This window comes from Urocitellus parryii, chromosome 4 (genome assembly GCF_045843805.1).
Source record: "Urocitellus parryii isolate mUroPar1 chromosome 4, mUroPar1.hap1, whole genome shotgun sequence".
Taxonomy (NCBI): domain Eukaryota; kingdom Metazoa; phylum Chordata; class Mammalia; order Rodentia; family Sciuridae; genus Urocitellus; species Urocitellus parryii.
The window spans coordinates 135,222,108-135,249,314 of NC_135534.1; the positions used below are offsets into that span (position 1 = coordinate 135,222,108).

Sequence of the window (27,207 nt, forward strand, 5' to 3'; positions counted from 1 at the left end):
AATGTATTTTAACATATTACACTAATACATGGAGTAGAAATTCCCATTCTTGTGGTTGTACATGATGTAGAATTACACTGGTTGTGTGTTCATATGTGAACATAGGAAAGTGATGTCTGATTTATTCTATTGTTTTTCTTGTTCCCAAACCCCCTCCCTTCCTTTCACTCTCCTTTGTCTTATCCAAAGTACTTCCGTTTCTTCCCTAACTTCACCCCCCTTATTGTGTGTTTGCATCCACATATCCAAGAGAACATTAGGCCTTTGGGTTTTTTTTTTTTTTGGCTTATTTCACTTAACATGATAATCTTTAGATCCATCCATTTACTGGCAAAAGTCATCCTTTGTTATTTTCTGTGGGGAAAACGTTTGGAGGCATCATTAACTGGCATTTTCTGAAGAGTCAGGGTCTCACAGTGTTGCTCAGGCTGGCCCCAAACGTCTAGGCTCAAGTGATCCTGCTACATTCGCCTCCTGAGTGGATTAAACTACAGGCAGGTACCACCACACCCAGCTTGCATTTTCTTTATAATACAATGGTCAAGAGACTTTGTTGTTGTTGTTGTTGTTGGTACTGGGGGTTGAACTCAGGTGCACTCAACCATCGTGCCACATCCCCAGCACCTTTTAAAAATATATAAATAATTATTATTTGGAGACCGGGTCTCACTGAGTTGCTTAGGGCCATGCTACATTGCCGAGGGTGGCTTTGAACTCACAATCCTCTTGCCTCAGCCTCCCAAGGTGCTAGGATTACAGGCAGATGCCACCATGCCCAGCTGGAGAGGCCTTAATAGCTGCTGGTTATAAGTACTGAAATTTTACTTCATAACTTTTGTTTAATACAATATGTAGTGTCATTCTGAACCTTGATGTCATTCTTGAAAGGAGCAGGGGTGATTGCATAAAAATTGGAAATATGATGCTGCAGTGAACTTTCATTCTTAATCATGCTTTAATCTCACTTGTTTTTACAAAGCGTGTTAAGTTTATGGGTAAATCAAAATACTGTTAGGTTTTTATCTATAATATATTAATGAATATTAATTTCAATGAAAATGTCACAGCTAGACAGAAGGAAGGTGTTCAAGATCTACTGTACCTCCTGGTGCTAAGCGAATAACAATGTATTATGCACTTGAACATTGCTAGAATCTATTTTAAGGGTTTTCACTACAAAAAAGTGTGTGAGGTAATATTATGTTAAATAACTTGATTTAGCCATTCTATAATGTACGGGCATACTAAAAATTAGGTTATATGCCATAAGTGCAATTTTGGGTTTGTCAGTTAAAAGACATCAACAAAAATTATGAAAATGTATAATTGTCTCTCCAAAGAACCAAGAGCTCTAGCCCTCTGATGTGGGGAGGTGACATTGCCTCTAGTGAGTGAGAAAGGCAGCCTGCAGGGAAGGTGCAGGCCCCACTGTCTGGGCATGTTAATGATGTGGGAACTGCATGGAGGGGGCCTGGTGGAGGTTAGGCAGCCTGCGGGGCTCTGGGTCCCAGCCAGAAGGGCTCACTGTGCCTGACAGGGACTGTCACCAGCAGCCGTGGGTCCCTGCATGAAGCCAGCAAGGCGCTACTCCATCAGCATCTCCTTTTACTACAGGCCTGGGAATTTCTGAGCAGAACACACGTGGAGGACATCTGTTTTCTGTGTCCCCCCTTCAAAGCAGTGAAACTAATGATTTGAGAATGAAGAAAAAAAAAAAAAAAGGAGGAAAAGTCAGCATTGAGCTCTGTGCTTCAAGAGCCTGGTTACATTTCTGAACACCCTGGGTTTGCTCCTGTAATACTCTTTGAGGTTGATTTTTTTTTTCCCTTTTTGGTTAAAAAAGTGTTCCAGGCAATTTCAGCTCAGTGTGCTACTTTGGCTTGGGGCTCTACTTACCATAAGCTACAGACACTTATCTCATCTGCATCCTGAACATCACTTAGAGATGCTGGTCACCTCCAACTCAGCACAACACGGTTGACATTCTCCCAACCTTGATGGTCTTCTCACATTTGCCCCCTCTTTCTATGAGATGAAGAAGCCAGACTTAAAATGTTACAAAGCTTTCTCCTATTGCATGGGGGCCCCTTGCTCTATCTGTGTGTTGTTGAGACAACGTACTTGGAAATTCCCAAACTCCTGCATTTGAGACACATCAGAGGGAAATATGCACAATACCACACTCTTATAATGTTCAGTCATTGTTGATCATATACAAAAGTCATTTATCTTATATTTCATTAAACATTTTTGTTTAAAAAAAGGTAATTTTTTTTATAGTGCTGGGGATTGAACCCAAGATCTTGAGCATGCTAGGCAAGCAGTCTACCACTGAGTTACACCCCAGGCCTTTTTTCTTTCTAAATTTTATTTTGAGATGGGGTGTAAGTTGCTAAGGTAACGTAGAGAACTTGTGATACTCCTCCCTCAGGCTCCTGAGTAGCTGGAATCACAGGTGTGCTCCACAGCAGATCACTCTCCTTCTGCCCAGCCTCCCTAACACTTGCTGATGGAACATTCTCTGGGGCCTCAACTGTCTCTGCCAGCCATCCTCATAATGACTTGCAATTAAAAAATAGACACTTGTTTGGCTCTTCTTGCCCAGAGTGACAAAAACAATTTTTCATCTGGAAAAACAATTTCCAGATGGAAACTAAAGAGATGTGACACATGTGACCCTAGATTGGGTTCCAGACAAGATAAAGGATGTTAATGGAACAAATGGCACACCTTGAGCAAGGTCTGAAAGTTAGATAATAATGTTGTGCCAAGGCTGATATCATGATTCTGATTATTGTACTGTAGTTACACAGGAGAAAACCACACTAAAGTGTTTACAAATAGAGGCAAGGTATCTGCAACTTACGCTCAAATAATCAGGAAAAAGATAGACGTGTGTGTTGACAGGCATGGGCGAATGCGTGTCTAGGTGCACGGACATGTTGGAGAGGGAATGAATGGTAAGGAAGGTGGCAAGCTATTAACATTAGACCACTCTTGGAAGAAAGGCATAGAGGAAGTCTGTACCATTTGCTCCACGTTTTGTTAAGTCTTCAATTATTTCAAAATGAGAAATTAAAAAAAGAAAATTAAAAAAGAAAAGGATTTTCATTGGTAGGAGGTAGGAAAACCAACCAGAAGGAGCTGATGACAGAAAAGAGTTCTCTGAACTTGAACTGCTTCAGGGCCTTGTGAGTGCAGTCTGTTCCAAACCCCTCTCCTACTGAGCTTCTCAAGAGCCTGAGCTCTCCTCCTCTTTCAAGCCAGAGTCCCCCCAAATCCCCTCACTTAGCTGAACAATCTCTCTCCTGGCTGGGCCTTCAAAGAGAGCTCAGATCCACTCCTTCCCTGGGTAGCCTCTATGGAAACCTGCATTCCTCTCTGGTACCTCCCTAACATCTGCTCTCTCTCCACTGGGAGAGCCCGGGGCTGGGCTTCTCCGCTGCAGCATGTGTTAGTCAGGATGCACACAGCAGGTTATACTGCAGTAGAAAACTGTCCCTAAAGTTCAGCTGACTCAACTCACTGTTGATTACAACTTAAAAGTCAAGTTCTCACTCATGCAACATGTCTGCGGTGGTGTGTTAGGGTATCTCTGCTCATTGAAATCCCTTGGGAACCCTGGTTGATAGAGGGTCCATCTTGACTCTTCTACAATCACCACAGGAGGGTAAAAGGGAAGGTGGTGAATTACTGGATTTTTAAAATTTCTTCTCCAAAAAAAATAAATAAAAGTTATTTTCCCTCATTTCATAAAGCAGAAGGTAAAATCCTTGGGTCATAAGGGAGAGAGAAATATATTTGTAACATCCCTAACTGTCACAGCACTGATTCTTGGTGGCTAAGTTGCATTTAACAGGTAAATTTAGGACTGCAGCCTAAGAGACATAGGGCACAAGAAACAAGGATGCCAACTGCCACCAGAATGCCACCTTCAACCAGGGGCAGAATCAGGAAGACAAATAGCCAAGACCCACCAGGGCGTGTCCCCCTCGGAGACATACCCAAGCTCCTTTGTGCTCCCATGGCCACCTGCACAGGCTCCTGGCACCCTGTCCTTGCATTCTTTGGCTGTTGGTTACTTGGGATTTTTCTGTTAGATAAATTTTATATGTATCACAAATGTTTATTGAATGCACACATCAGCAGAGATACCTATTATTTTCCAGGCACTGCACTAGGCTCTGGGCTATAAGAACAAGCAAGACATTGGCTGTGTTCTTGGGGCACTTCCTGAGTTGTCTTGAAGACCAAGAAGAAAACAGATTTTAAATTTAGAGTAGAACTTTCACAGAGTGGTGAGACCATCTGATCCTGTTCCTGGGGAGAGTGGGTGGCTAGAGAAAGGGAGGAAGTGGGAGGCATCTGCTTGTGGCTTACTCTGTCAGGGACATGTCTTCCTCATCTCTCTAACCAGGAATGTGCAGACGACACAGTGTGCCAGCAGGAGGCGTGAGAGGTTGAGGTTTAAGGACTATTGATACATTTCATATATATATATTTGTTGTTGTTGTTTACAAGACAACTGCTACAGTAATAAGGCTAATGCTAAAAAAATGTAAGATTTGGTACTTTATAATTCAGGTTCCCTTGAAAATAACTAAGTATTTCTTTTTAAACAAACAAGGACACCAAGACAGGGAATTTTTAAACTCCTAACTGCATGGCTTGGAACTGATGGTCCTGACTCCTAGTCCAGGGCACTTTCTGCCAATCCACCCTGCCTCTTTCTAGCTTGAGATCCTGCCTGGCTGAGGATCCCACCGCCTGGGAGGAGAGTTTATTCAGTTTTACAATGGATGTGGGGCAAAGGCACGTTTCTATAAATACAGCCTGTAGAGGTTCGCTCTGAGCCAAGTGAGTCTATGAGACTCCCTGCTCCAGCTTCCTGTTGGATGAACAATGCAAGCTGAAAGCGACGTTCACAGGGTGCCGTATGTATTTGAGCTCACAGCCCCAAATGGACGCTTTGCCAACCCACATCTGCCGTTGAATGGCCAGATCTCCATGACGTAATAGGTGTGAGATGCAGGAAGATGAGGGGGGCAGGGAGAAGGGACCAGGGTCTTGTCTCCCTCAGCAGGCTTTGCTTGTCTGCTGCAACTTGCAGCCAAGGAAGGGATGTTGAGTCTCTGGGAAATGTTGTGGATGCAGGCCAATGGGATCATTTTCATTTTCTAAGGTTTGGAAGGATCTCTGGCCTTGTGTGGGCCTTCCACTGATTAAGTGAGATAATGTTATATAGTGTCTTTGGCACATGGTAAGTAGCTAATAAATGGTAACTGCTCTAGTAGTAATAATTCTAGGAAAAATGACCATAACAATTACTGCAATAATCAAACAACAGTATTAGAGTAATGATTATTTAATAATCATGACAATAATAAATATAGCTAATTCAGTGGTGTGCAGAGGGGGTACAATGGGGGTGGTTCACACAGTGGGAAAGAATTTAATCACTGACTCATGATAATAAAAAGCAGGCTGTGTGGGAACTTTCTGTACTTTCCCCTCATTTTTGCTATGACCTTTAAACTACTCTAGAAAGTCATCTATTATAATTTTTTTTTAAATAAAGGACAGAGAAGAAAAAGCAAATGATGGTATTGTTTTTGATTCTCCAAGACAATGCACCCCCTTATTGCTTGCACCCAGCAAGGACCCGCTTCCACTAACCAACCCTTGTTATGATGTTATTTTTAAATTGCTGGTTTTGTAGATACTCGAATGAGCAGCATGTTTGCTAGTTGGATGATAGTCCTGTGTGTCATCACGTGGAACTTAATGCCGATGGAACCGTCCCCAAGCACTGCTAGACCTGAAGGTCGTGGCCTCTGTTGCTTTCTGCTGAGATGAACAGCTGCATCACCTCCACTTACTGTGGCTGCAGCTGAGTGGCAAGGCTGTCAACAACCCCAGCCATGAGCCTCTCCACCTCCACACCTAGTGAGATCCGTGGGTCAGGGCAAGTCCTTATTCTTAAATCACCTAGTGGCTGACTTTTTTTTGTCTAATGAAAAATTCTTTTCTTTGAGTAGGAAAATGCCCAGATAATCAAAGAAGTGGAAGTTGACAAGGTCTCAGTGCTCTGCAGGGACCAGGTGGAAGCCATCAAGCAGCTCTGGCAGGATCCAGGAATCCAGGAGTGTTATGACAGGAGGCGGGAGTACCAGCTGTCAGACTCTGCCAAATAGTGAGTACAGAGCTCCAGCCACAGCTGCCTTGGGGGGGGGGGGGGAGAGGCCGGCTTTTAGGCAAACACAGTCATGCTTCAGGGGAGCTTCTTGCTGCTTGCTTAAGTGGAAGGGCTCAGTGGCAACACCACCTCCCTCTGTTTTTGTTATCACTCCCTTCTTGGTGTTCTTACCATCCCCTGAAAACCTTCCATCTTTGAGGATCCCCAAATTTCCTTCTTGGCAGAGACCCAATTTTTCCTCACTGTTATGTGTTTAATTTTCAATAAAATGCTCAAATTTGAGGTTCTGTTAGTGGGTGGATCTGATTTGGGGTGTTGAAATGATTTAAGCAAGGAATATACTTGTTTCTGGTTTTTCACTTTTTTCCCTTTCCATATCTCTGTCTTTCTGGTTGCCTGATAAGACAGCAGGTCCAACTGCACGAAAACCTAAAATCAGGGTCCACCGGTGGTAGTCGCTGCTGATCTGGTGCTGCCCTCTCGTGGCAGAGCCAAGTACTGCTGGGCCCGGCATCCAGAAATCTCAGCTGACTCCAACGACCTACATACCACATTTTGGATAGATAAGCTGTAGTTTTAAATAACTAACTCCCAAAGGTGGAAAAATTTCTGTTTAGACAGTCCTTCATGCAAACCATCTCATAGAGATCTTAGAATCTAACAATTTCCCAAGGAAATGCATCCTTCAGCCAGGTCACTGGGCAAATGGTTTGGTCTTACTTGAATAGGTGGTGAACCTTGCTTTTACAGCTCAGCTTTCTGCCTGTCCCACATCATCATCATGGTGGCCTTGAGATACTTTCCCAAGATCCATCCCTTTTACTTCCTCTTCCCATCCCTTTCCCTTCAGATGCCATTGCCCTCTAAGCTGATTTGGGTGGGAGTTTGCCCAAAGGGCTGAACGAAGCAGTGTACAGGAAAGGAAATGTTATCTCTGTGGTCAACAGCTTCCCTTTGGAGTCTGTCCTAGGCTGAGTGTTCAGTGTCCTTAATCCAGATGGGCACAACTAATCTAAGTACAGGAACAAAATACCATCAAGGAAGGAAAATAAAAGGAACTCCAATAGGTGTTAGATCAGCAAAGAAAAGAGATGGAGGAAGAAATTGTTCCAAGAAGGAGGTATGGGCTGCCCTGGGCTGCCCTGGACAGCCTGGTGAGCCAGGGACAGCTCAAGGCCAGGTATCCATGGCCTTCCTGATCCTACCTGAGACTGCCTGGTGTTATTTACTCTGTGAAGGACCTGGGAATTGGCAATGGCTCTTGATTATTTGGAGAAGACCCAATAGAACTGCTGGAGAATTCAGTGTAACCCAGAAAACCGAGGCAAGTTCATTGAGAGGGATGGACAGAGATGCCATAGATTAAAAATGGTACTCATAAACATGATGGTTGCCTGATCTTGAGAATCTGCAGGATGCAGGCACCTGTGCACTTCTTTGATCTACATCAGCATCTCACAACCATCTGCTGGTTTTGTCTACTCAAATGGACATGTGTTTACTATTTGATGAATGCTTGTAATGTGCCTGGCACAGTGGTAAGGGTTATAGGGCAATCAATGCCTTCTACTCTCAGGAAAGGTACTGCCTGGTGGAATGAGATATAAATAAAATAATCACACAGCAACGTACAGGATTCCCCCTTATCATGGGGAGTACATTCTAAGAACTCTCCTGTGGATGCCTGAAATTGCAGATTATATTGAACCCTGTGTAGACGCTATTTTTCCTATATGTACCTAACTATGATAAAGTTTCATTTATAAACTAGGCAGGTGAGAAATTAACAACAATAAAATAGAACAATTATTGGGAACATTATTTAGTTAAATCAGTTACCTGAACATCACAGTGATACTGTGACAGTTGATCTAGTAATAGCCAGCTACTAAGCATCTAATAGGTATGTACTATGCCCCAAACCAGAAAAGGGGATGGATGATTCATGTCCACAGCAGGATAGAGTAGGACGACACCAGATTTTATGCTGCTCAGAACAGATTATGACTTAGTTTATGAATTGTTGCTGGGTATGGTGGCACCTGCAGTCACAGCTACTCAGGAAGCTGAGGCAGGAGGATCACTTGAAGCCAGATTGGGCCACATAGTGAGACCTTGTCCCAAACAAACCAAAAGATCCTCATGAGGAATTTCCCATTTGGATCACGAATGACCATGGATAACTGAAACTGTGGACAGTGAAACCTTTAGTAAGGGGAGACCACTGTACTGCTCAGCAAAGACAGTAATAAACCTTGGGCTTGTATCTGGGCATGGGGTGGGCCACAGAAGACTGCCTACTGCCTGGCTTCTTAAACTGAATTTCAGGCTGTCCTGTGAGCCAGGTTGGCCTTGTTCCTGTTGGTTTACTTTCATGCTGACCTGCTCAGTCTCTGGCATCCATGCTGTGCTGGGCATTTTTCTCCCTTCTCTAAAAGGAGTCTTGGCTTCTCATTTGTTCACATCACAGTTACCTGACTGACATTGACCGAATCGCCATGCCATCGTTTGTGCCAACACAGCAAGATGTGCTTCGTGTCCGAGTGCCCACCACAGGCATCATTGAGTATCCATTCGACTTGGAAAACATCATTTTTCGGTAAGTTTGTCTTCTGGGCGTGCTCATTTAAGAATCTGTCTGCCCAAGGCCTAAATGTGTTATCCCTAAGTAGGGGTTACTTGTGATAGGCAGAATGACCCTCTTGGTCCCAAGGCATGTACGATTGTGGTAGGTTTCAAGTTCTAGAATTGAGAGGGACTCCATTTTGCCCTTAGGAAAGAAATTTCTTTCTGGGAACTGGAATCATCTTATGTGTAACATGCATACAGATATATATATATATGTCACCTACATACTGAATACAAAAATTTATAGTAAAATTACCTCAGATATGGATAAACTGCTTACAGCTGTGTAAATGTATGAATTTCCACTACAAATGTAGGATGTACTTTTATGACAAATTGGGTAGGTCTTCACTGATTTAATTATGGGAAAATGAATAATAATGTGGGGGCATATACACAGCACTGCAAATTTCAAAGCACTTTTGCATTTATTTCCCTTGTTCCTCCCAAGAATTATTATTACACATACTTCTTCAGGCCCAGTTCTCCCATATCCAGATCCTATATTATCTACAGTTATATCTCAGTGTTTCTTCTGAACCGTAGTGCTGGGGAGGCACTCAGAAGAGATCCTGTGTATTTGTTAGCAGATCCCTGATTTTAATGGCCGCCACTGTGTGTCCATATTTAAACCTTTTGAGAACCAAGGGTTGCTTGCAACTCCCAAACCTTCTCAGAGTGAGGGCCTCCCAAGGCTTGCATTTTTTTTAAAGAAATGTATTCTAAGTATCTGCCTCATGCTTTGATAAATAGGTTTGCCTTGTTTCCTAGAGACTGATAAGTAGGTTTAACATCATCCACCAGTGACATCTCTTATTTTATAGCTCTACACCTCCTCCTGCTCACCCTCTGGCTGAAGAATTCTGATCATTGAGATTAAAGTCTTTAGAGAATGACCTTATGGAACCCAAGCTTTTGACAATTGCAGTGTTCCTTCCCAGCTCCATTCCTTGCTGTGTGGTGGGACGAGGTGGGACAGCCAGCCGTGAGCACAGCATTGTAAAGTGTCTGCACCTGCAGGGTTAGATTTCTGGCCTTCTCCAGCACCTTTCTAGACAATAGTTATGGAACAGAATATGTGGGCTGTATCTGACCCACAGATGTATTCTCTTTGCTGTTCAGTAGTATAAAAACAAATCTGAGCTAACATTCAAAAATTGGGATGTTTCACCTAAAACAGTTGATGTCAAAGTTCTCTTTAAACATCCAAGGCCCTGGTAATGGTGAGCTTGCGCTCTGTCCAGCAGTGTTTAACTGCTGATATAGCAACCATCCCTTTGGACAGAGCCCCTACCTCTCAAGCATATAAGCTTTTCCACTCTGCAGCTTTTCCATTTGACTCACGAACTGCCTGACCCCTGGGCCTTTCAAGTCTGTGATCTTTGGGCCATTAGTCCCTGAAATCTCACCCAAAGACACAGGTAAAGGCTTTGGATTTCCATACCAGGCAGAGAGCACTTGCAGGTATTTGTAGGGAAGAAGGGGTGGCATAGAGTTAATGCAAGGATTTGTGGATAAATTAGAGAAACTCTGAAATCAAGATTGGGCCCAAAGAAGGCTGAAGGGACCTGGAAGATTGTTTGACTCTGTTCCTTTTGTGTCTGCTATCCTTTGACTCTACAGTGGGTGGTTGGATTCAAACCCAAGTGAAATTTGTGTTTTCTTCCTGAACTATTGCAGCAGGATCCTAATCAGTGTCCTCAGGAAGGTTCCTCTGTATGCCATCTGAGTCACCTCTGTCTTCAGAAACTTCATTTACATTTTTGGCCTCCTGCGCTTAGAAACATTCAGTGGTCCCTCATTGCCTAAAACAGTGGTGCTCAAACGTGTTAAACTTAGGATTCCTTTGCACTCTGAAAAATTGAGGATTCTATAGAGATCACTGATTCCATGGTATAGCGACTTGCATCCTTTCCTCCAAAGTGATGTATTCCAACCTTTGTGTCTTCTGTCTGTATTGAGCAGGATGGTGGATGTTGGTGGCCAGCGATCTGAACGACGGAAATGGATCCATTGCTTCGAGAGTGTCACTTCCATCATTTTCTTGGTTGCTCTGAGTGAATATGACCAGGTCCTGGCTGAGTGTGACAATGAGGTATTTTGCAAGGGGAGGTTAGGTAGCAGAGAACTTTTCTGATTTTTTCCAAGTAGGTCAAGTAATAGATTCTTCCTTGGGCTACACAGTCTTGCCACTCAAAGTACAATCGATGCACTAACAGCTCAGGCAATACTGAGATGCTTGTTAGAAACGCAAACTATTAAATTATTCCAGGGTGACTGAGTCAGAGTCTGCATTTTTTTAACAAGGTCCTAGGTGATTTTAACAGTCATGTGTCACTTAATAACAAGGATGAATTCTGAGAAATCGGTTGTTATGTAGTTTCATCCTCATGTCAACATCAGAGAATGTATGTACATAAACCTAGACTGTATGCAGCTTGTGACATACCCAGGTTACACACCTGCTCCTAGGCTACACCACTGTACAGCATGTTGCTATATTTAATACTAAAGGCAACTGCAATACAACATCAATTACTTATGTATCTAAACATATTAAATACATAGAAGTAACAGTAAAAATACCAGACACTGGGGACCATCATCATTTATGGTGGTTGTTAGCCAAATGGTTATTTTGCAACACAAGACTGTACATATGAAAGGTTGAGAATCACTGGCCATGACCTGGTTCTCAAATTTGCCAGCACACTATAGAGTTTCCTGAGGAACTTCAAAGAAAAATTTGGTGCCTGGGTCTAACTTAATGGGTGATAAATGTGGCTTGAGCATGGGATTTTTTTTTTCCCCCTCAAGTTCCCTAGGTGAAACCATGTGCTGTGAAGGGTGGAAGTCACTCAGAATCAGAGGTTCGCAACATATTGGAATCCCCAGGGGAGCTTTTAAAACCATGGTCTTGCTTTACTGGGTTCAGGTGGGGCTTTCTTTTTCAAGTTCCCCAGGGATCCTAAAGCACAGCCAAATTTGAACAATACTCTTTGTAATAAAATTTATCTGAGCACAAAATTCCCAACCTCTACAGGCCATGGCACTCCCAAATTAGGTCCCTATCTTAACTGGCATGGACAGCAGCACCAGATGCTTGGAGTTGTTCTGGGGTTGCCTGGGATTATGTCTGCCCTTCACTTCCCCCAGGAGGCACTTGTTCAAGGCAGCTATAGCTGACTCAGCCAAGTCAGGCACTCTGTCCCCTGCTGGTTGATTCCAGTTCCATTAGCTAGATCTGCCCAAGTGATAACATTTCCAGTCATTTCTTTGTGAGGTGATGGGTATTTTCTGTGGGATGCTAATGTCCTCCTCATTTTCTTTTCTCCTGAACTTGTGCAAGCCTTCTTAACCTCTTAGAAAAAAATGTCTCTGTTTCCAGGACATGAAAGTAAATCAATAAAGAACTGTGTCCAGGATTAGGTAATAACTATGAACAACTCATATCTTATATTTCTTGAGAGCAGACTTTCTGAGGAGCACTACTACATTAGCTAATTAGTGGAGGGCTTAACCCATTTACTTGTGTCATTGTGCAAATAGAAATACTGGCTGCAGCCCAGCTCCACTTTTTTTTCCCTCCTTTTTAAAGCAGGCATCCACTTAGCAATATATAAAAAAAATTATCTCCATATTTGTCTTGGGAATAATTTGTGATATTTCCCAGTAAAACAAAGATTAGACAGGGGCACAAGGGGCTAGTAACTCAGCCTGATGTGCTTAGAAACTAAACATTTTCCCCTAAGAATCACAAGGTATTTGGAGAAAAAACTTAAGTGGTTGCTATGCCAGACCTTTCCTGCCTGGTTGTAGATATCCACTTACTATGCTGAAAGAATTTTTTTGAATATATTATTTCCTTGGATGTTATTATTAATAAAATCATAAGAAATTTTAAAGAAGCTTTAGAAAGAGGTGAGGGGTTACCTGTCTATTAATATGTTCCAGATCTTAATGCCTCCAAATGCACTGAATGGGAGAATGAGCCCTGGTGTCTGGGAGTTGTAGGGAAGTAAGAGTTAAAGTATGTCCCTCTGGTGGTCATGCGTGGAGCTGGGATGTTTTTCCTTCGGGCCACCTCTCTCTCTAAACAGAGGTTCTTGTTTCTTTCATCTTAGAAATACTTCTAAGAATGCTATCTAAAACAATTATTGTCATCAGATATATTTCTATGTGCACTGTCTGCTCTCCGCAAATTTAGAGCATTTAACATACTCTTGCCATGTATAGAAATTATTACTGTTTTTTGTATATAGTCTTCACCAGATCCCACTATTACATGGGCTTGGTAAAGGGACTTAAATTTTCTGAACAATATTCTCATTATTATTATTATTATTATTTTAGAGAGAGAGGGAGGAAGGGAGGGAGGGAGAGAGACTTTTTTAATATTTATTTTTTAGTTTTCGGTGGACACAACATCTTTATTTTATTTTTTTATTTTTATGTGGTACTGAGGATCAAACCCAGCGCCCCACGCATGCCAGGCAAGCACGCTGCCGCTTGAGCCACATCCCCAGCCCCTCATCTTTTAAATGGGGGCACTGTTCTGCTTGTAGAGCATGGCAGAGGACAGGTGCTAAGCAGCACTGGTTCCCTTCTTGGCCAGCATCTAGCATTCCTAGGGGCATGATCTTGCTGGAAAAACCTTTCTTCCTCCTATGTCACGTGACTCTCGAGGAACAATCTGGAAGCCCATATCCAGCTGAGTGGCTGTCTCAGGTATAAAAGCTAGTACTTCTCCACTTGTTAATCCCAACAATTATACAACATGGAAAATTTTTGCCAAATATAGACATAAACCTTCCTGTTCTAAGTTGCACAAAAGTTTTTATTTCCTTACATGTTAGTTTTGGTCTAGAGAAGATCTGGGGTGCTCCAGAGAGAAGGGATAAATAGAAGCACAGGATATAGTATCCTGTGCTCACCAACTTCAATAAGAGCAGGAACCCAGAGCCTGCAGCAGGGTAAAGAGGACTGATGGATGCCTTAGCCACTTGGCATGTTGTTTCCAAAATATTGCCTTTTTTCCCCCCCCAGTTTATCCTAAGTCACTTCTTTCTCACTTAGAATCGCATGGAAGAGAGCAAAGCCTTGTTTAAAACCATCATCACCTACCCCTGGTTTTTGAATTCATCTGTGATTTTGTTTTTAAACAAGAAGGATCTTTTGGAAGAGAAAATCATGTACTCTCATCTAATTAGCTATTTCCCAGAATACACAGGTAAGTGTTCATCTTGGGGATAATGCTTCTGTGTTGATCTTGTCAGCCTCCCAGGCATCAATTCTGAATTCTCAGCATAGCTTACAGGGGTTACCCTGATTTGCCCAAAACAGCCTCTCTGCCTCCTCACCTTTGAAAGGAAGCTCTCATTGGACTCTTGTGTGTTTCCCCCTTAGCACCTCCACACAGGCCACTCCAGCGCCTGGAATACACTTTTGACAACGCCTTTTGCTGGCTCCTCTTGGCTCTCCAGGACCCAGTTTATGCTTCTCTACTGGGAAGCCTTTCTGACCTTTCCTTGAACAAGCAAGGGCTTGCATAAGTGTGCCACCTCCTTGGTGTTGCACTGGCTCCTCTTGCTCCTTTGGCTGTCATCTGGTTGTGTAGCATTGTCCCCTCACTTGCTCAGCTCTCTCCCTGGTCAGCTACTTAATTTATCTTTGCCCAGTCAGAACCAGTCAGAGCAGCTGGTGCTTCATAGGTTAGGGGGTGGCATCCCCTTTCCCAGACACAGGCAATCAGCCCTTTATGTATACACCTATTCAAAGCAGGAGAGTTTTTTGCCCTGTTGTGAATTATTCCTATAATTCTCAGATATTACTGTTTGACACTGAGGGTTGGTGTCTCGTCACTCTTTTTTTCCTTTTATTAGCCGCACTGGTTGTTAAATATAGAGCCCTTAAGCTTTCTAGCCTCTAATTTTGAATTCCTTTGCTCTTTCCTCTAGTCTACATCTGTGAAAGATAATAAGAATTATCTTTGTTCAAAAGTGGTCCAAATCAAAAAACTAAATTGGGCCACTATTTTAAACAAATGATCTTAAAGTACAATTTTTAGATAACAGTGAACACACTGTGCAATGCTATTATATGCACTCATAATGATATAATAAAAATAATGCTCCAGGTAAACTGTTCCCTAGGAATAAAGTAAGGTAGACCAAAGAAGGACCCCAAATAAGAACAAGAGTATATTCAAAGTGGTTCTTGGAAGATTAGTGGAGTAGAAAGGGGAATGAAGGGAGACATAGGATAGGGAAAGACAGTAGAATGAATCTGACCTAACTTCCCTATATACATGTATGAATGTACTACAGTGAATCTCACCATCATATACATCCACAGAAACAAACAAAAAAGCTCAGCACAGTGGTGCACACCTGTAATCTCAGTGGCTCAGGAGCCTGAGGCAGGAGAATTACAAGTTCAAAGAGAGCCTCAGCAATTTAGTGAGGACCTAAGAAACTTAATGAGACCCTGTCTCAAAATAAAAAGGGCTGGGGATATGGCTCAGTGGTTAAGCACCCCTGGGTTCAATCCTCTAATACAAAACAAAACCAAAAACAATCCCAAAAAACAGCAACAAAAAATACCCATAAAACTGTAAGTAAATAGCAGAAAGATCAGTAGAGTAGAGGGAAGGGAATGGGGTAGGGGGGTGAGGTGGGGAGTGGGTGGGCAGAGAGAAAGGAAAAGGGGAAGTACTGGGAACTAAATTATGAATTAGAACAAATTATATTCCATGCTTTATGTCAAAATGAATCCTAATGTTATATATAACTAAAAAGAACCAATTAAAAAAAAAAAGTTCTTGGTTCTTGGGAGGATGTGGTAGTAAGTCTATATATTTTTCTTCTTCTAATTGCACTCGCAAATAGGACCAAAGCAGGATGTCAAAGCTGCCAGAGACTTTATTCTGAAGCTTTATCAAGACCAGAATCCTGACAAAGAAAAAGTCATCTATTCCCACTTCACATGTGCTACAGATACAGAGAATATCCGTTTTGTGTTTGCTGCTGTCAAAGACACAATTCTGCAACTAAATCTAAGGGAATTCAACTTAGTTTAAAAGCTACTGCCCATTTCTTCCTCACAACAAAAGACAGGATTTGCAGGCTCCTTCTGTTTAATTTGCAAATGCTTCTGGCATCCCCTGGACCAAGACCCTGTGGCAGGCACCAAGAACATTCTGTAGACAACAGGGACAGAGATGGGTAATAGAATTTGGAAGGTGTTTGAGTTTATCAAACCTCTCAAAAGAGTCTTTATTCCCAGATTGTTTTTGTAGTTCTTTTCTTGCCTCTTACATTTTGTGTAATTTTTGAATTTGGTATTTTAAAGAATTTTAAATGGCCACTGTGATTTACTGTTTTCTTTCAAAAATTAAGTTTCAAAATGTTTAATGATAGATAGACATTAAAAATCATATACAAGGGCTGGGGTAGTGGCTCAGTGGTAGAGTGCTTGCCTAATGAATGAGAGGCCCTGGGTTCGATCCTCAGCACCACATATAAATAAATAAAATAAAGGTATTAAAAAAATATCACATACAGAGGGGCCTGTTAATAGATTGTCTTCAGACCTCTAGGATTAATTTGGGTGACCTTTAACAAGTGTTAATGGGTTTGATGCTTTTTATTAAATCTTGTAATTTAGAGAAATTTCTAATTTTGAGTGTTTTTCTCTCCTTATGCTGGAATTATGACTCCTTTAACAACATGTCACCAAAGATTTTCTCTTTTTAAAAAAGATGATTCTTTTTGTGTCAACTTTCTAAGTCGGATTAATGGATATATCAGTATATCTAATTTAGTTTAGTCATAACTTGGTCACCATGACACTAAAGTTGACATTTGAAAAATGGATTCCAGACAGTATATATGCTGTATTGGTGAAAAATGTATATATATATATAAGATTGAGATTATATATATATATATATATATATATATATATATATATATATATATATATAATCTAATGCATATGGCCAGGTCTTATAAACTTATGAAATGGCTAAAAGTGCAATTGTTTAACAAATGTTATGTAACCTCTGCCAAAGTTCTGATGGTCATTACAGATTTGCTGCTTGAACTATGTATGCTGTGCCTTTGTGAGGAGGCTGAGAATATAATATTCTACCGCTAGTACTGATTACCTTGTGTTTATTAAGAGCACACAGTTGGTTGATGGTTCTCCTAAAGAGAAAAAATGACGTAGATTTAATAGTAATTCAGAAACTACTAAGTTTCTTCCTTTTGAAATTAAAAAATCTGCATTCATCATGTTATGCTGGAGTTCCCTTAGTAGCTAGCTTAGTAAAGTAGATGCAGAATTCTCTATAAGTACAGAGTGCATCAAACTAAAGGCCCACAATGGTTTTATTTGAATTTTTCATCTGAAGGTGTTCACATAAGCTCAACACTTTGGGATTTAAGGTGTGATATGTCTATTGCAAATTAATGTACAGATGGTCTCCAACTTAGGATGACTTGACTTGATGATGATGATGATGTGAAAGCTGTACATTCAGTGGAAATCTTTGATTTTGATCTGATCTTAGGCCAACAATGCATGGAAGATGCAATGACAAGCAACTCCCATTCAGCCACAGGATAGGGAGAGAGGAGGACAACAGCAATTTTATCCCATAGTGCATTGTGTTGCTAGGCTATGATGAAACATAGGTTCAGTGTACTAGAGGCGACCTGCATAGACTATGATCTTATTAATTAAACAGCTAAGGAGGTGGGACATTATTATTAGTACTGGAAGGGCCAAGTCCCTTGCCCTGGGCCAGATCTAATATTTTTAACTTAGCATAGTTTACAGAAGTTGTACATACAAGGTAAACCCAGATTGGTTACATATGTTATAAAACTATGTGTCAGTATTCCCACAGCTGTCCTAAACCTTCCTTTTAGCCACTTATTGGACTGTGAAGTTCTCATTTCTGTTGGAACAATTCTAAGTGTGAAGCTATTAGGACATCCATGCTGGAAAAGACTGAGATTTTTCTACCATAGCAACATTAAGCCTTCAAAACTAATCCTTAAGAGATAAAGAACTTGATACACATATTAAAATTTATCTGAAACAATAAAGGTCCAGGAACAGTCAAGGCAATTTTGCACAAGAGAACAATGAGATGTGGAATAGTTCAAAATATTTAGAAACATAAATAAAAAGACAATGTCTTTATTCCCTGCAACAAGCAGTGGGCTAAAGGTTATGAACTGGGTACAACTGGACAATTAACATGAAAAGGGCTCAAAAGACTCAGTAATTAAGGAAATTAAACAATGTGGAATTTTGTTTTTTACTTCAAGTATTTTCTAGTATTTAGTTCAAGTTATTGTTAATTGATCTCCGGCTGACACTTAAAAGCATATAAGAAAACAATGGCTTTCAATTACTAGTACAGTAGGGCTGTGGAATAAATCCAAGGATGGTAACAAAATATTTTCTTAAGTCATGGAAAGGCTGAACTCTCACTGATGGTAAGGTGAATTACTCACCTCTGCCAATACTGATTCTACTCATAGAAAATTCTCCCTTAGCCCTTCTTTTAAAACATATTAATCACTTACTGAGAAAATTATCCATCTGAAGTTTTCTAAAGGTTGAGAGGCACAGTGCTGGTGGCTGAGAGTTCACCAGGTACAACTATTCAAGCCTTTTTGGTGAACAGTGATCATGCTGGGCTGGAATTCTTTCTGCTTTTACTGAAAAATCATGCTTGTTCTCTTGGGGGACCTTTATTTAGGACTCACAGAAGGTAGAATTCAGATAGGCAAGGAAAGGCTACTGATAGAGTTTCTAGTTCTAGTCAATAATTAAAAACCAAAGTACACTAAAGAATTAGAAGGTGTTATTGTACTCAGTTTATTTGAAAAAGATACACATGGTTAAACTGGGCACTCATCTTTATCATGCAATCCAAATCTACCAGTACCAAGAAATACTGTTCAGAGAGAAGTCATTAGTGAGGATGGCCAACCCAATTAGGGGAGCAAAAACAAAAAGACGAAGGTCGGTTTCAAGACTATGAATTTCACTGTAAATATTGAGGTTTATAGATTGTCTTATCAAAATAAACTAAAGCAGAGGTTGTGTAACAGACAACTGGGCTGAGCCCACTTATAAAAGGAACAAGAAACATTGCAGTGATGCAGGAACTATCATAGCCAATAGCAATCAAAGAATAAGCATTACAAAGATGTGAGACTATTTGGTCAATATACAAAGTAGCAAGAAAATGTATTTTTAAAGTGTACCTTCCCTGAAAACTTCATTATTAAGTTTAATACAGTTACATAAAGAGATGATAATAACTTTAAAAAGTTTACAAAAACCTATCTTACCTTGTAACAAGTCCTAGATATCATTTCTAATAGTTTGTGGGTTACATGAGTATAATCATTGATATTGACAATATTTCAATGTAACCTATACCATATTGTTATTTGAATGTTTTTCAGTGCAAGAATTGGGAACTTTTTGGTAACCAAAAACTGGAGGTATCATGGCATAACAAGAAATGTTGAGGTTTTAAACATGTTCTCCTTTAAGTAAACTTCTAATTATTACACACTTTATTATACCAGACTCACAGGATTTCTTGTTACAAGAATGTCATAAAAGGAACACATCATTAATATATCAGCAATATGAAATGAATTGTGTTCATGACAGAGATTTTCAATCAAAGCAGTTTGATACCTATCACAGTAGGTGATAAACTATTTTACAAATTAATTTACATTTGTATACAGTAATAAAATGTAAAAAATATATCTACCTATAAAAATTGAAATTGTATTTCTTGCATAGCTCTTTGGGTAACCAAAATTATGTGTATTTTTAAAAGCCATATGCTTTAAAAAAAACTAGAACTAATCCATAATTTTAAAGTACATTTTTAAAGTGACATGGGCCAATTTATTTTACAAAAGAGGAAATAAAGTAGAAAAGTTTCAATTAGATGCAAATGAGATTCGTAATAGAGCAGGATGCAGCAAGGTGCTAGCCTTGCTTAAGCACAGTTCTAAAACAAACACCACTTTAACCAAAGAAAAGTGTGGGGGCGGGGGTGGGAATTAAGAGTTGTACTAATGGGTATATTGGCCATTATAACTAAAAATACAGATCATAAGAATCATGAAATTTTAGCCAGCTAGCACTACCTTTACTGGGTTAGCATAAACCATAAGATGCAACTTCAAAAGGATGTTTAAAGGATTAGGCAAAGGTAAAATGGGTTCCTTTATAGAGTAAAGGAGCTATTTGTGATACTGCATAGCACCAAAGGATATCAGGTTGACTAAGTTGTGCATTGAGTCTGGTATAAGGAATGCAAGTTGTCTACACTTTCTTAAAGAAATGGGAAAATCCATTATTTAAAAAAATTTTGTAAGTTGTAAAATGCTATGCTAAAGACTCCTTATCAGTGATCTTTTAATATTCTTACTTTCCTTTAGTTAAAATGAGTGACATTTGGACAGTACCCCCCAGCAAATGAATATTTTGGGCCTACAAGAAAGTGACATATATATTCCCCATTTTTACGGGCTTTTGCCACCTGTTATGGTAAATCAGCCAGAAGGTAGATGGAACAAATTCAACTTACTCAAAAGGAAAACTTTTGTCCCCAATTATAGTAAAATGCTTAGTGATTAGGAGGTTGAAATATACCTAAGTAAATGATAGCCATGGTCTTTGGGTGCCATTTGTAGATCTAATTTTTTCATGCATTTTTTTCTGGTCTCACTGAATCACAGTGAGGGTCACATGCTAGCAAAGAAAAACGTTTTATAAGCCTAAGTGAGAACTATCCTGTCTTCTCATTCTAAGGATAGTGCTTACAATCTGAAGGGCTCTTGAGTTGTGGATCTACACTATGCTTTATCTAACAGGCATTACACAATCTAGACTGTTCAAACTTTTTAAAAAAAAAAAACTATACAGTTGGCAATCGGAGCTCACACCTGATATTGTGACCTAGTACATACAGTATGTAGAAGATTTAACCGAAATGGTATTTCAGGAAACAGCAATCTCCCAAGACACTGCTAACATTAGGAAAGAAGCAACATATATATATGCCCTCCCTTTAAAAGGGAAGCCATTGGAGAAGTATACACTGTAATTCAGGGAAGAAGATTCTGCATTCTGTGTGTGAAAAAACATAATACTACTGTAAATTGTAAAGTATTATGCTAAATACTCCCTTTTTAGTGATCTATTAATGTTCTTCTTATTCTTTTTTGTTCAGATGAACATAATCTTATAAAACAACTGATAAACTACAGACAGAGGAAGTGATGTGTAGATGAAGAGATTTTTCTAGGTTCTCATTAGAAGGAAAACAGGAGAGATAGGTACATTGGCTTTACAATGTATACTAGTTACAAATCCATTCCTCCTGTTTGCCAGAGGATACCAGAAGAATTTCTATGCTTACTATTTTACCCTTTTTCTTCACCATAGAATACCTACAGAATTAAGGGGTCTATACCTTTTCTGAATGCTGAAACTGGAGCAATGAGTTTTTGGACTAATGGCATTAAACAGAACTCAAGTAAAGCAACATTCCAAATGGAGACAATCTAAATCAAGCTTTCAGACTACCTCTACTTTTTAATGTGGATATATGCAAAACTGGAGGAGCTCAGCAACAGTGAATATAAGTACATTACTTTGAACAAAGATCACCATGGGGACACACACCACCATGTGGTTTAAAATTTGTCATCTTCTTTCTATTCAGTTTATCTTTGGCAAAGGAAAAAGCATTTTGGGTGAAACTACTGATAATAAACAATGAGTTTTTGTAATCAGAGAAATCAATAGTATTTAGTAGGATCTGGTCAGCAAGAAATACAATTACTATCTTGCAAGCTGTTTATTTCAGCTTTTACAACAATGCAAGGGTTTGAAAAGCCTGAGGAGAATTTCACAACCATTGACTATATAGAGTCTTCAGTTTCAAAAACAGTTGATAATAATTTGATGGCACAAACAACATGCATCAAATACTCTATATTATTCAATAACAATTTAATTAAGATACTACACTATTCTGTTCATAATTCACAATCACATATTTATCCTCCTTCACTTGAAATAGTCCATGAATATTAAGGTGCAAAGATCTTGGACAAAAACCAAGAAAAAAAATCCCTCAGCCTCTGCCCCTCGGCCCCTTTTTAACTGAAGAAGTAATTTTTACTTGAATAATTAGAGAAAGCAAATAAGAAATTCTTAATCTATGGCCAAAAGATAACTAGGTTAGATTTTAGGGCACATTGTATCCAAGATTTGGAAATTTTATTGTTATCAGTAAATAGAAAATAGGTATATTTAAGGCTTTAGGAATTTTCCTTTGAGATCTGTCTCTTAAAAACATTATCTGGGTAAATCAAGTAGCTATCAAGGAGTTGATTTGAAGTTTCCTAAGGCTCTAAAGTCTGGGAGAGACTTTCCTTTTCTGGGTATGATATTAATTTCTTCAAGCCTTTCTTAAAGCGAGGCTTGAAGGGATATTATTTAATCTACGTTCAATCTCAAGAGACTGTTTTTCATGATCATGCTATGCAGTTTAAGTATAATTTAAACCTATGCTTTAAAAAAGAAGGGAAATAATGCCAAAATATTAATTTGTAAAAAGAAATGACTTTATGATTCTGAAGAAATCACCACCACAGTTCTCTTGATTCCACTAAAGCAATATCTGATTTGATAATATATCCATCACTCCATGAGTTTGAGGTAAATGTGATTGAAATTTAAAATGTAAACTAAAGGCTTCACCCCATGTGAAGACCAACTACAGGCAACTTCTCTACCACAACAGAGAATAACCTGGAGCAAATATTTCTTGATTCATGGTAGAAAATTGAATGGTTCTCTAAAGAGATGAATTTTAATCACACAGATGTTTTACCTGATTTTTAAAAATCATCTAGAATACAGTATACTCAAAATCACTCCTATAACACGCTTCCCCATCAGGTGTTAGGAAGTAACAGTATGGATGCTGTAGTAATGGATTGCTGTGTCTTCAGGCAGGGTTATCCCTCAGAGGCTTGGAGAAGGTTCTCTTGCTTCTTCTAGCTTTGTGAGGATCCACTGTTGTGGAGGAAAAAACATTTACTTATTTCAATGAACTTACAATGACACAAAATGTTAATAGATGGAAACCTAGAAGTCAGCTTTCCAGTTTAGTTAGGCATACATTGATAGCTGATACACAACATTCATACTGCAGAAGTGATCACTCAAATAGCGCATATGATTCAGGGACAATGTTACTGCGTTTAACAGTAGGAATAATGTTTTTCCAAGGTCTCTGCACTTGGAAGTTCATCCTCACAATAAATAAAATCAACCATCCTGAGGGATAAGGGTAATTTGGCAGTTACACTGAATACATGACATTCTAAAAATTATTTATGTAAAATTCCTTCCAACCTGCGTCAGTTCTTTACTGAACATGATAATTACATACAATTCTACTGTGGGTAGTAGCATAATAATATCCTCAAGCAGTTTTGATGTTCTCTTAATGTATTTTCTATTCTGAAAGGATTTGAAATCATAAAAATGAAGTGTAATACAAACCTTTCTACCTATATTGTTCATTATTATTGGGTCAGGACAGGTGAAAGTCGTAACAGTTAATATGGGGTCACCTCGTTATAAAAAGGTTTAGGAGATGGCATCTGAGTAAGATTCTCTGGCCTGTGGTCTACCCACATATAGACCAAATTGAACAGCCAGTCACAGGCCAATCACAAGTAGTTAAGAAATCAGTTAAGAAACTATAGTGCCCATTTTTAGTATAACAAGATAAAAAATGGTGTTGAAGAAAGTAAAAGGTATATGTTCCCACATACTTCCCATAACTCCATACAGTACAGATTTGGAGGGACACCTCCCACTTTGGGGAGGGAGAGAGAATTAAATCCAGGCCTTAGATGTGAAACTTAGGACAAGGGCCACCATAGTGAAAAATCACAACCCCTACAATGCCAAGTCAATGCCCCTGCAATGAGTGGCTGGAACTGTAAGTCAGATGAATTACTGCAATCTCACCCTCCTCCAACCTTGAGTAACAGAGCATGGAACAAGACTCTACCTGCTGGAGAGTGGTACACAAGTTAGTACAGGGCTTTGCTTTAAAGCCCAGTGTCAGGCCTGCCATGGTGAGCACTAGCACATGGTAGAAATTAAAGGACCATACATAGGCCAGAACTCACAGGTGGAACCACTGGACCAGCCCCCAAATCAAGAGATGTTTGTGCCAGCAGGACAGACTCAAGTTTTGGCCTACATCATTTCCAATTTTACAGGGGCCTAAGGGCATACCTCCCTCTTCCTGAGACTCTGCAAGCCCCTAAAGCTCTAAGACTCAGGCATTACTAACATCAGCCTTGGTGGCTAAGGGACTGCATTCCCCAATAATACCACAATCTCAGGCAGCATAATATGGTGCAACATCCCCTTTGCTGGGGTAGGACAGAGTAGTAAGCACAAGACTCTCCTTTGGAATTTGGTAAAACCTAACATCAGCTAGTTGTTATGGTCCCCAACATCCCATCTGTAAATGGAGCCTCTGGAACAGTTCAGTGTCTGGGGAAGTCACATAATCTAACTCTATCAGGCTGTTTTTCCAGCTAGCATCACCTATCACTGGTTACAGTGGTCTTGGGCTACAATTCCACCTCAGCAATAGGCATCTTGTAGCAGCAGTGTGGACCCTAGTCCTACCCCAGTGTTGGTGCTGGTCTAGGGCTATGGGCTCAGGGGTATAGCACTGTTTGGCAGCACTGGTGGCCTGCTCAATCCACAAATACTCAGCCCAGAGGCAGGTTGAGTCCTGCAGTACCTGACCAAAGGCTGCTAACTGTGGACAAGGCATCCAGCCCTACACTAGGCAGTGGTTTGTAGGGATGGACAGTTCTTCGTAGATATCTTCTGGTTCCTTCTGAAAAACACACCAACAGTGTATTTGGGACAAACCTGGGCTTGGATTGCCCTCTTGTACTGAAATGGTGGCAATTGGCAATAGGAGACTCCTAGCAAATCTGGTGCCATCTAGTACTGAAATAGTGGAAGGCTAAGATAAGCAGCAGGTTTAGAATTTCTGGAAAATAGACCCATAGGCACACTAAGGAAAACTGGGATAAATATCTAATTCTTCAATGTCTTGATGACATCACATGCCAAGCATAAAGAGCTGTCAGGAAATCATGACCTCACCGAATTAGGTGAGAAAATATGAAGAAACATTTCAGTTCTCTAACAGAGAAATTCAACCAGGAGATGAAAGCTATTAAAAATCAATTTCTTAAGCTGAAAAGTACACTAATTTTAAAATGAAAAATGTGATAGAAGACATCAATTGTAGGATAGCTCACACAGAAATTAGTGAGTGAGAAGAGAAACTATCTGAAACTATACAGTTGGAGAAGAAAAAAGAAAAAAAGGAAAAGGAACAAAAATACTTATGGAAATTTTGAGATTGTATTAAAAAATATTCATGTTACTTGGGATCAAGAAGGACTGGACAATGCCAAAGAAGTAGAAACATGTTAAAAAAAAAAAAAAAAACAGAAAACTTCCCAAACCTAGAGAAAGATAGAAATATACAGGCACAGGAAGGTAAAAAATCACCAAATTTAATTAAACCAAATCTGTACCAAGATATTTTATAATCAGGCTGTCAAAAAAAAAAAAAAAAAGAGAGAAGATTCTCAAGTCTGCAAGAAAAAGAAACAGCACAAAAGGTGTACCAATTTGCCTAACAACAGACTTCACAGCAGAAACTTTACCAGCAGGAGAGTGATATGAGATTATCACAGTACTGAAAGACAAAAATTGAATCAAGGATACTATGTGCAGCAGAGCTATCCTTTACAAATGCAGAGAGTAATACAATCCCAGACAAACAAAAGCTGAGAGAATCTATCTCTATCAGGTCTATTCTATAGGAAATGTTGAAGAACATTCTTCAAACTGAGAGAGATATTAATAAGAATATGGGACTGCATAAGCATGTAAACAAATTCAGAATGCTTTAATATTGCAATCATGTATCATTCATATGTTTAGTATGAAGGCTAAAAACAAAACAATTAAAATAATAACTATATTAATCTATTAAGAGGCAACATAGAAAGATATAAAATGGATATACAAAATTCAAAATGCAGGGAAAATGGAGGACACTTGTAGAATTTTCTTATTAGTATATTTTCTCTTGTCCTTTATGTTCTTTTCTTTACAATCATAAGTTGCTATCATTTCAAAATAGTTTTTTCATAACCAAAAGATAGTTTTGTAAGCCTCATGGTAACCACAATACAAAAATCTATAATGGACAAACCAAAATAATAAGGAATCAAAACATGACTCGAGTAAATCACTTAACCATAAAGGAAGACTGCAAGAAAGGGAAAAGAAGGGAATTATAACAAAACTAGAAAAAAAGTTTTCATAGTAAGACCTTTTCAATAATTTCCTTGAATGATGAATGAATTAAATTCTCCAATTAAAAGACACTGAGTGAGTGAGTGGATTGAAAAAAATAAGGCCCAACAAATATGTTGCTAATAAGCAACTCACTTCATCTCTAAGGACACACACACTGAAAAAGAAGGGCTAGAATAAGATATTCCATACAAATTGAATCTAAAAGAAAACAGGAATAGCCACACTTGTATTAGACAAAATATACCTTCAATCAAAGAGACAAGGAAGGTTATTATATAATTATAAAGGAAAAGGAGGAAATAACAATTCTAAATACAGCACCAAAATATATAAAGCAAATATTAACAGATCTAAAGGGAGAGAAAGACTCCTGTACAATAACAATTAGAGACTTTAGCACCTCACTCTCAGCAATAGATAGACCATCAATACAGAATAATCAACAAAGAAACAGCAGAGCTAAATTGCACCCTAGACCAAATAAACCTAACTGACATCTACAGAACATTCCATCCAATAGCTGCTGAATACACATTTTTTTCTCATTAGCACACAGAACATTCTCCAGGAGAGATCATACACTAGACCAAAAACACATCACAACAAATTAAAAAAGAAAACCCTGAAATCTTATTGAGTATCTTTTCTAACCGCAATGCAAAGAAATTAGTAACAAGAAAAACTCTGGCAACTATACAAACACATGGAAATTAAACTATTTACTCCTGAACAATCAATGGATTAAGGAAGAAATCACCTACAGGATACAGCAAAAGCAGTACTAAGAAGGAAGGGTATAGCAGCCAATGCCCACATCACAAAGAAGAGGTAAACAACCTATCACTGCATCTCAAGGAAGTAGGTAAAACAAGAGCAAA

At 39.4% G+C, this 27,207-nt stretch overlaps 2 protein-coding genes across 3 annotated transcripts in view; one reads left to right on the forward strand and one right to left on the reverse strand.

Annotated features, from left to right (window-relative positions):
• Positions 1-16,698, forward strand: part of LOC113186559 (guanine nucleotide-binding protein subunit alpha-14) — a 200,143-nt gene extending 183,445 nt beyond the window's left edge. Inside the window, exons 3-7 of the mRNA XM_026394038.2 lie at positions 6,039-6,193; positions 8,667-8,795; positions 10,790-10,919; positions 13,901-14,054; positions 15,712-16,698. Coding sequence (XP_026249823.1) covers positions 6,039-6,193; positions 8,667-8,795; positions 10,790-10,919; positions 13,901-14,054; positions 15,712-15,902 — 759 coding nt within the window. The 3' untranslated portion in view covers positions 15,903-16,698. The remainder of the gene's footprint in view (positions 1-6,038; positions 6,194-8,666; positions 8,796-10,789; positions 10,920-13,900; positions 14,055-15,711) is intronic.
• Positions 16,699-18,694: 1,996 nt separating this feature from the next.
• Positions 18,695-27,207, reverse strand: part of Vps13a (vacuolar protein sorting 13 homolog A) — a 259,327-nt gene continuing 250,814 nt past the window's right edge. For both annotated transcript variants that reach the window (XM_077797003.1, XM_077797002.1), the window contains one exon: positions 18,695-22,963. In XM_077797003.1, coding sequence (XP_077653129.1) covers positions 22,913-22,963 — 51 coding nt within the window. In that variant the 3' untranslated portion in view covers positions 18,695-22,912. The remainder of the gene's footprint in view (positions 22,964-27,207) is intronic.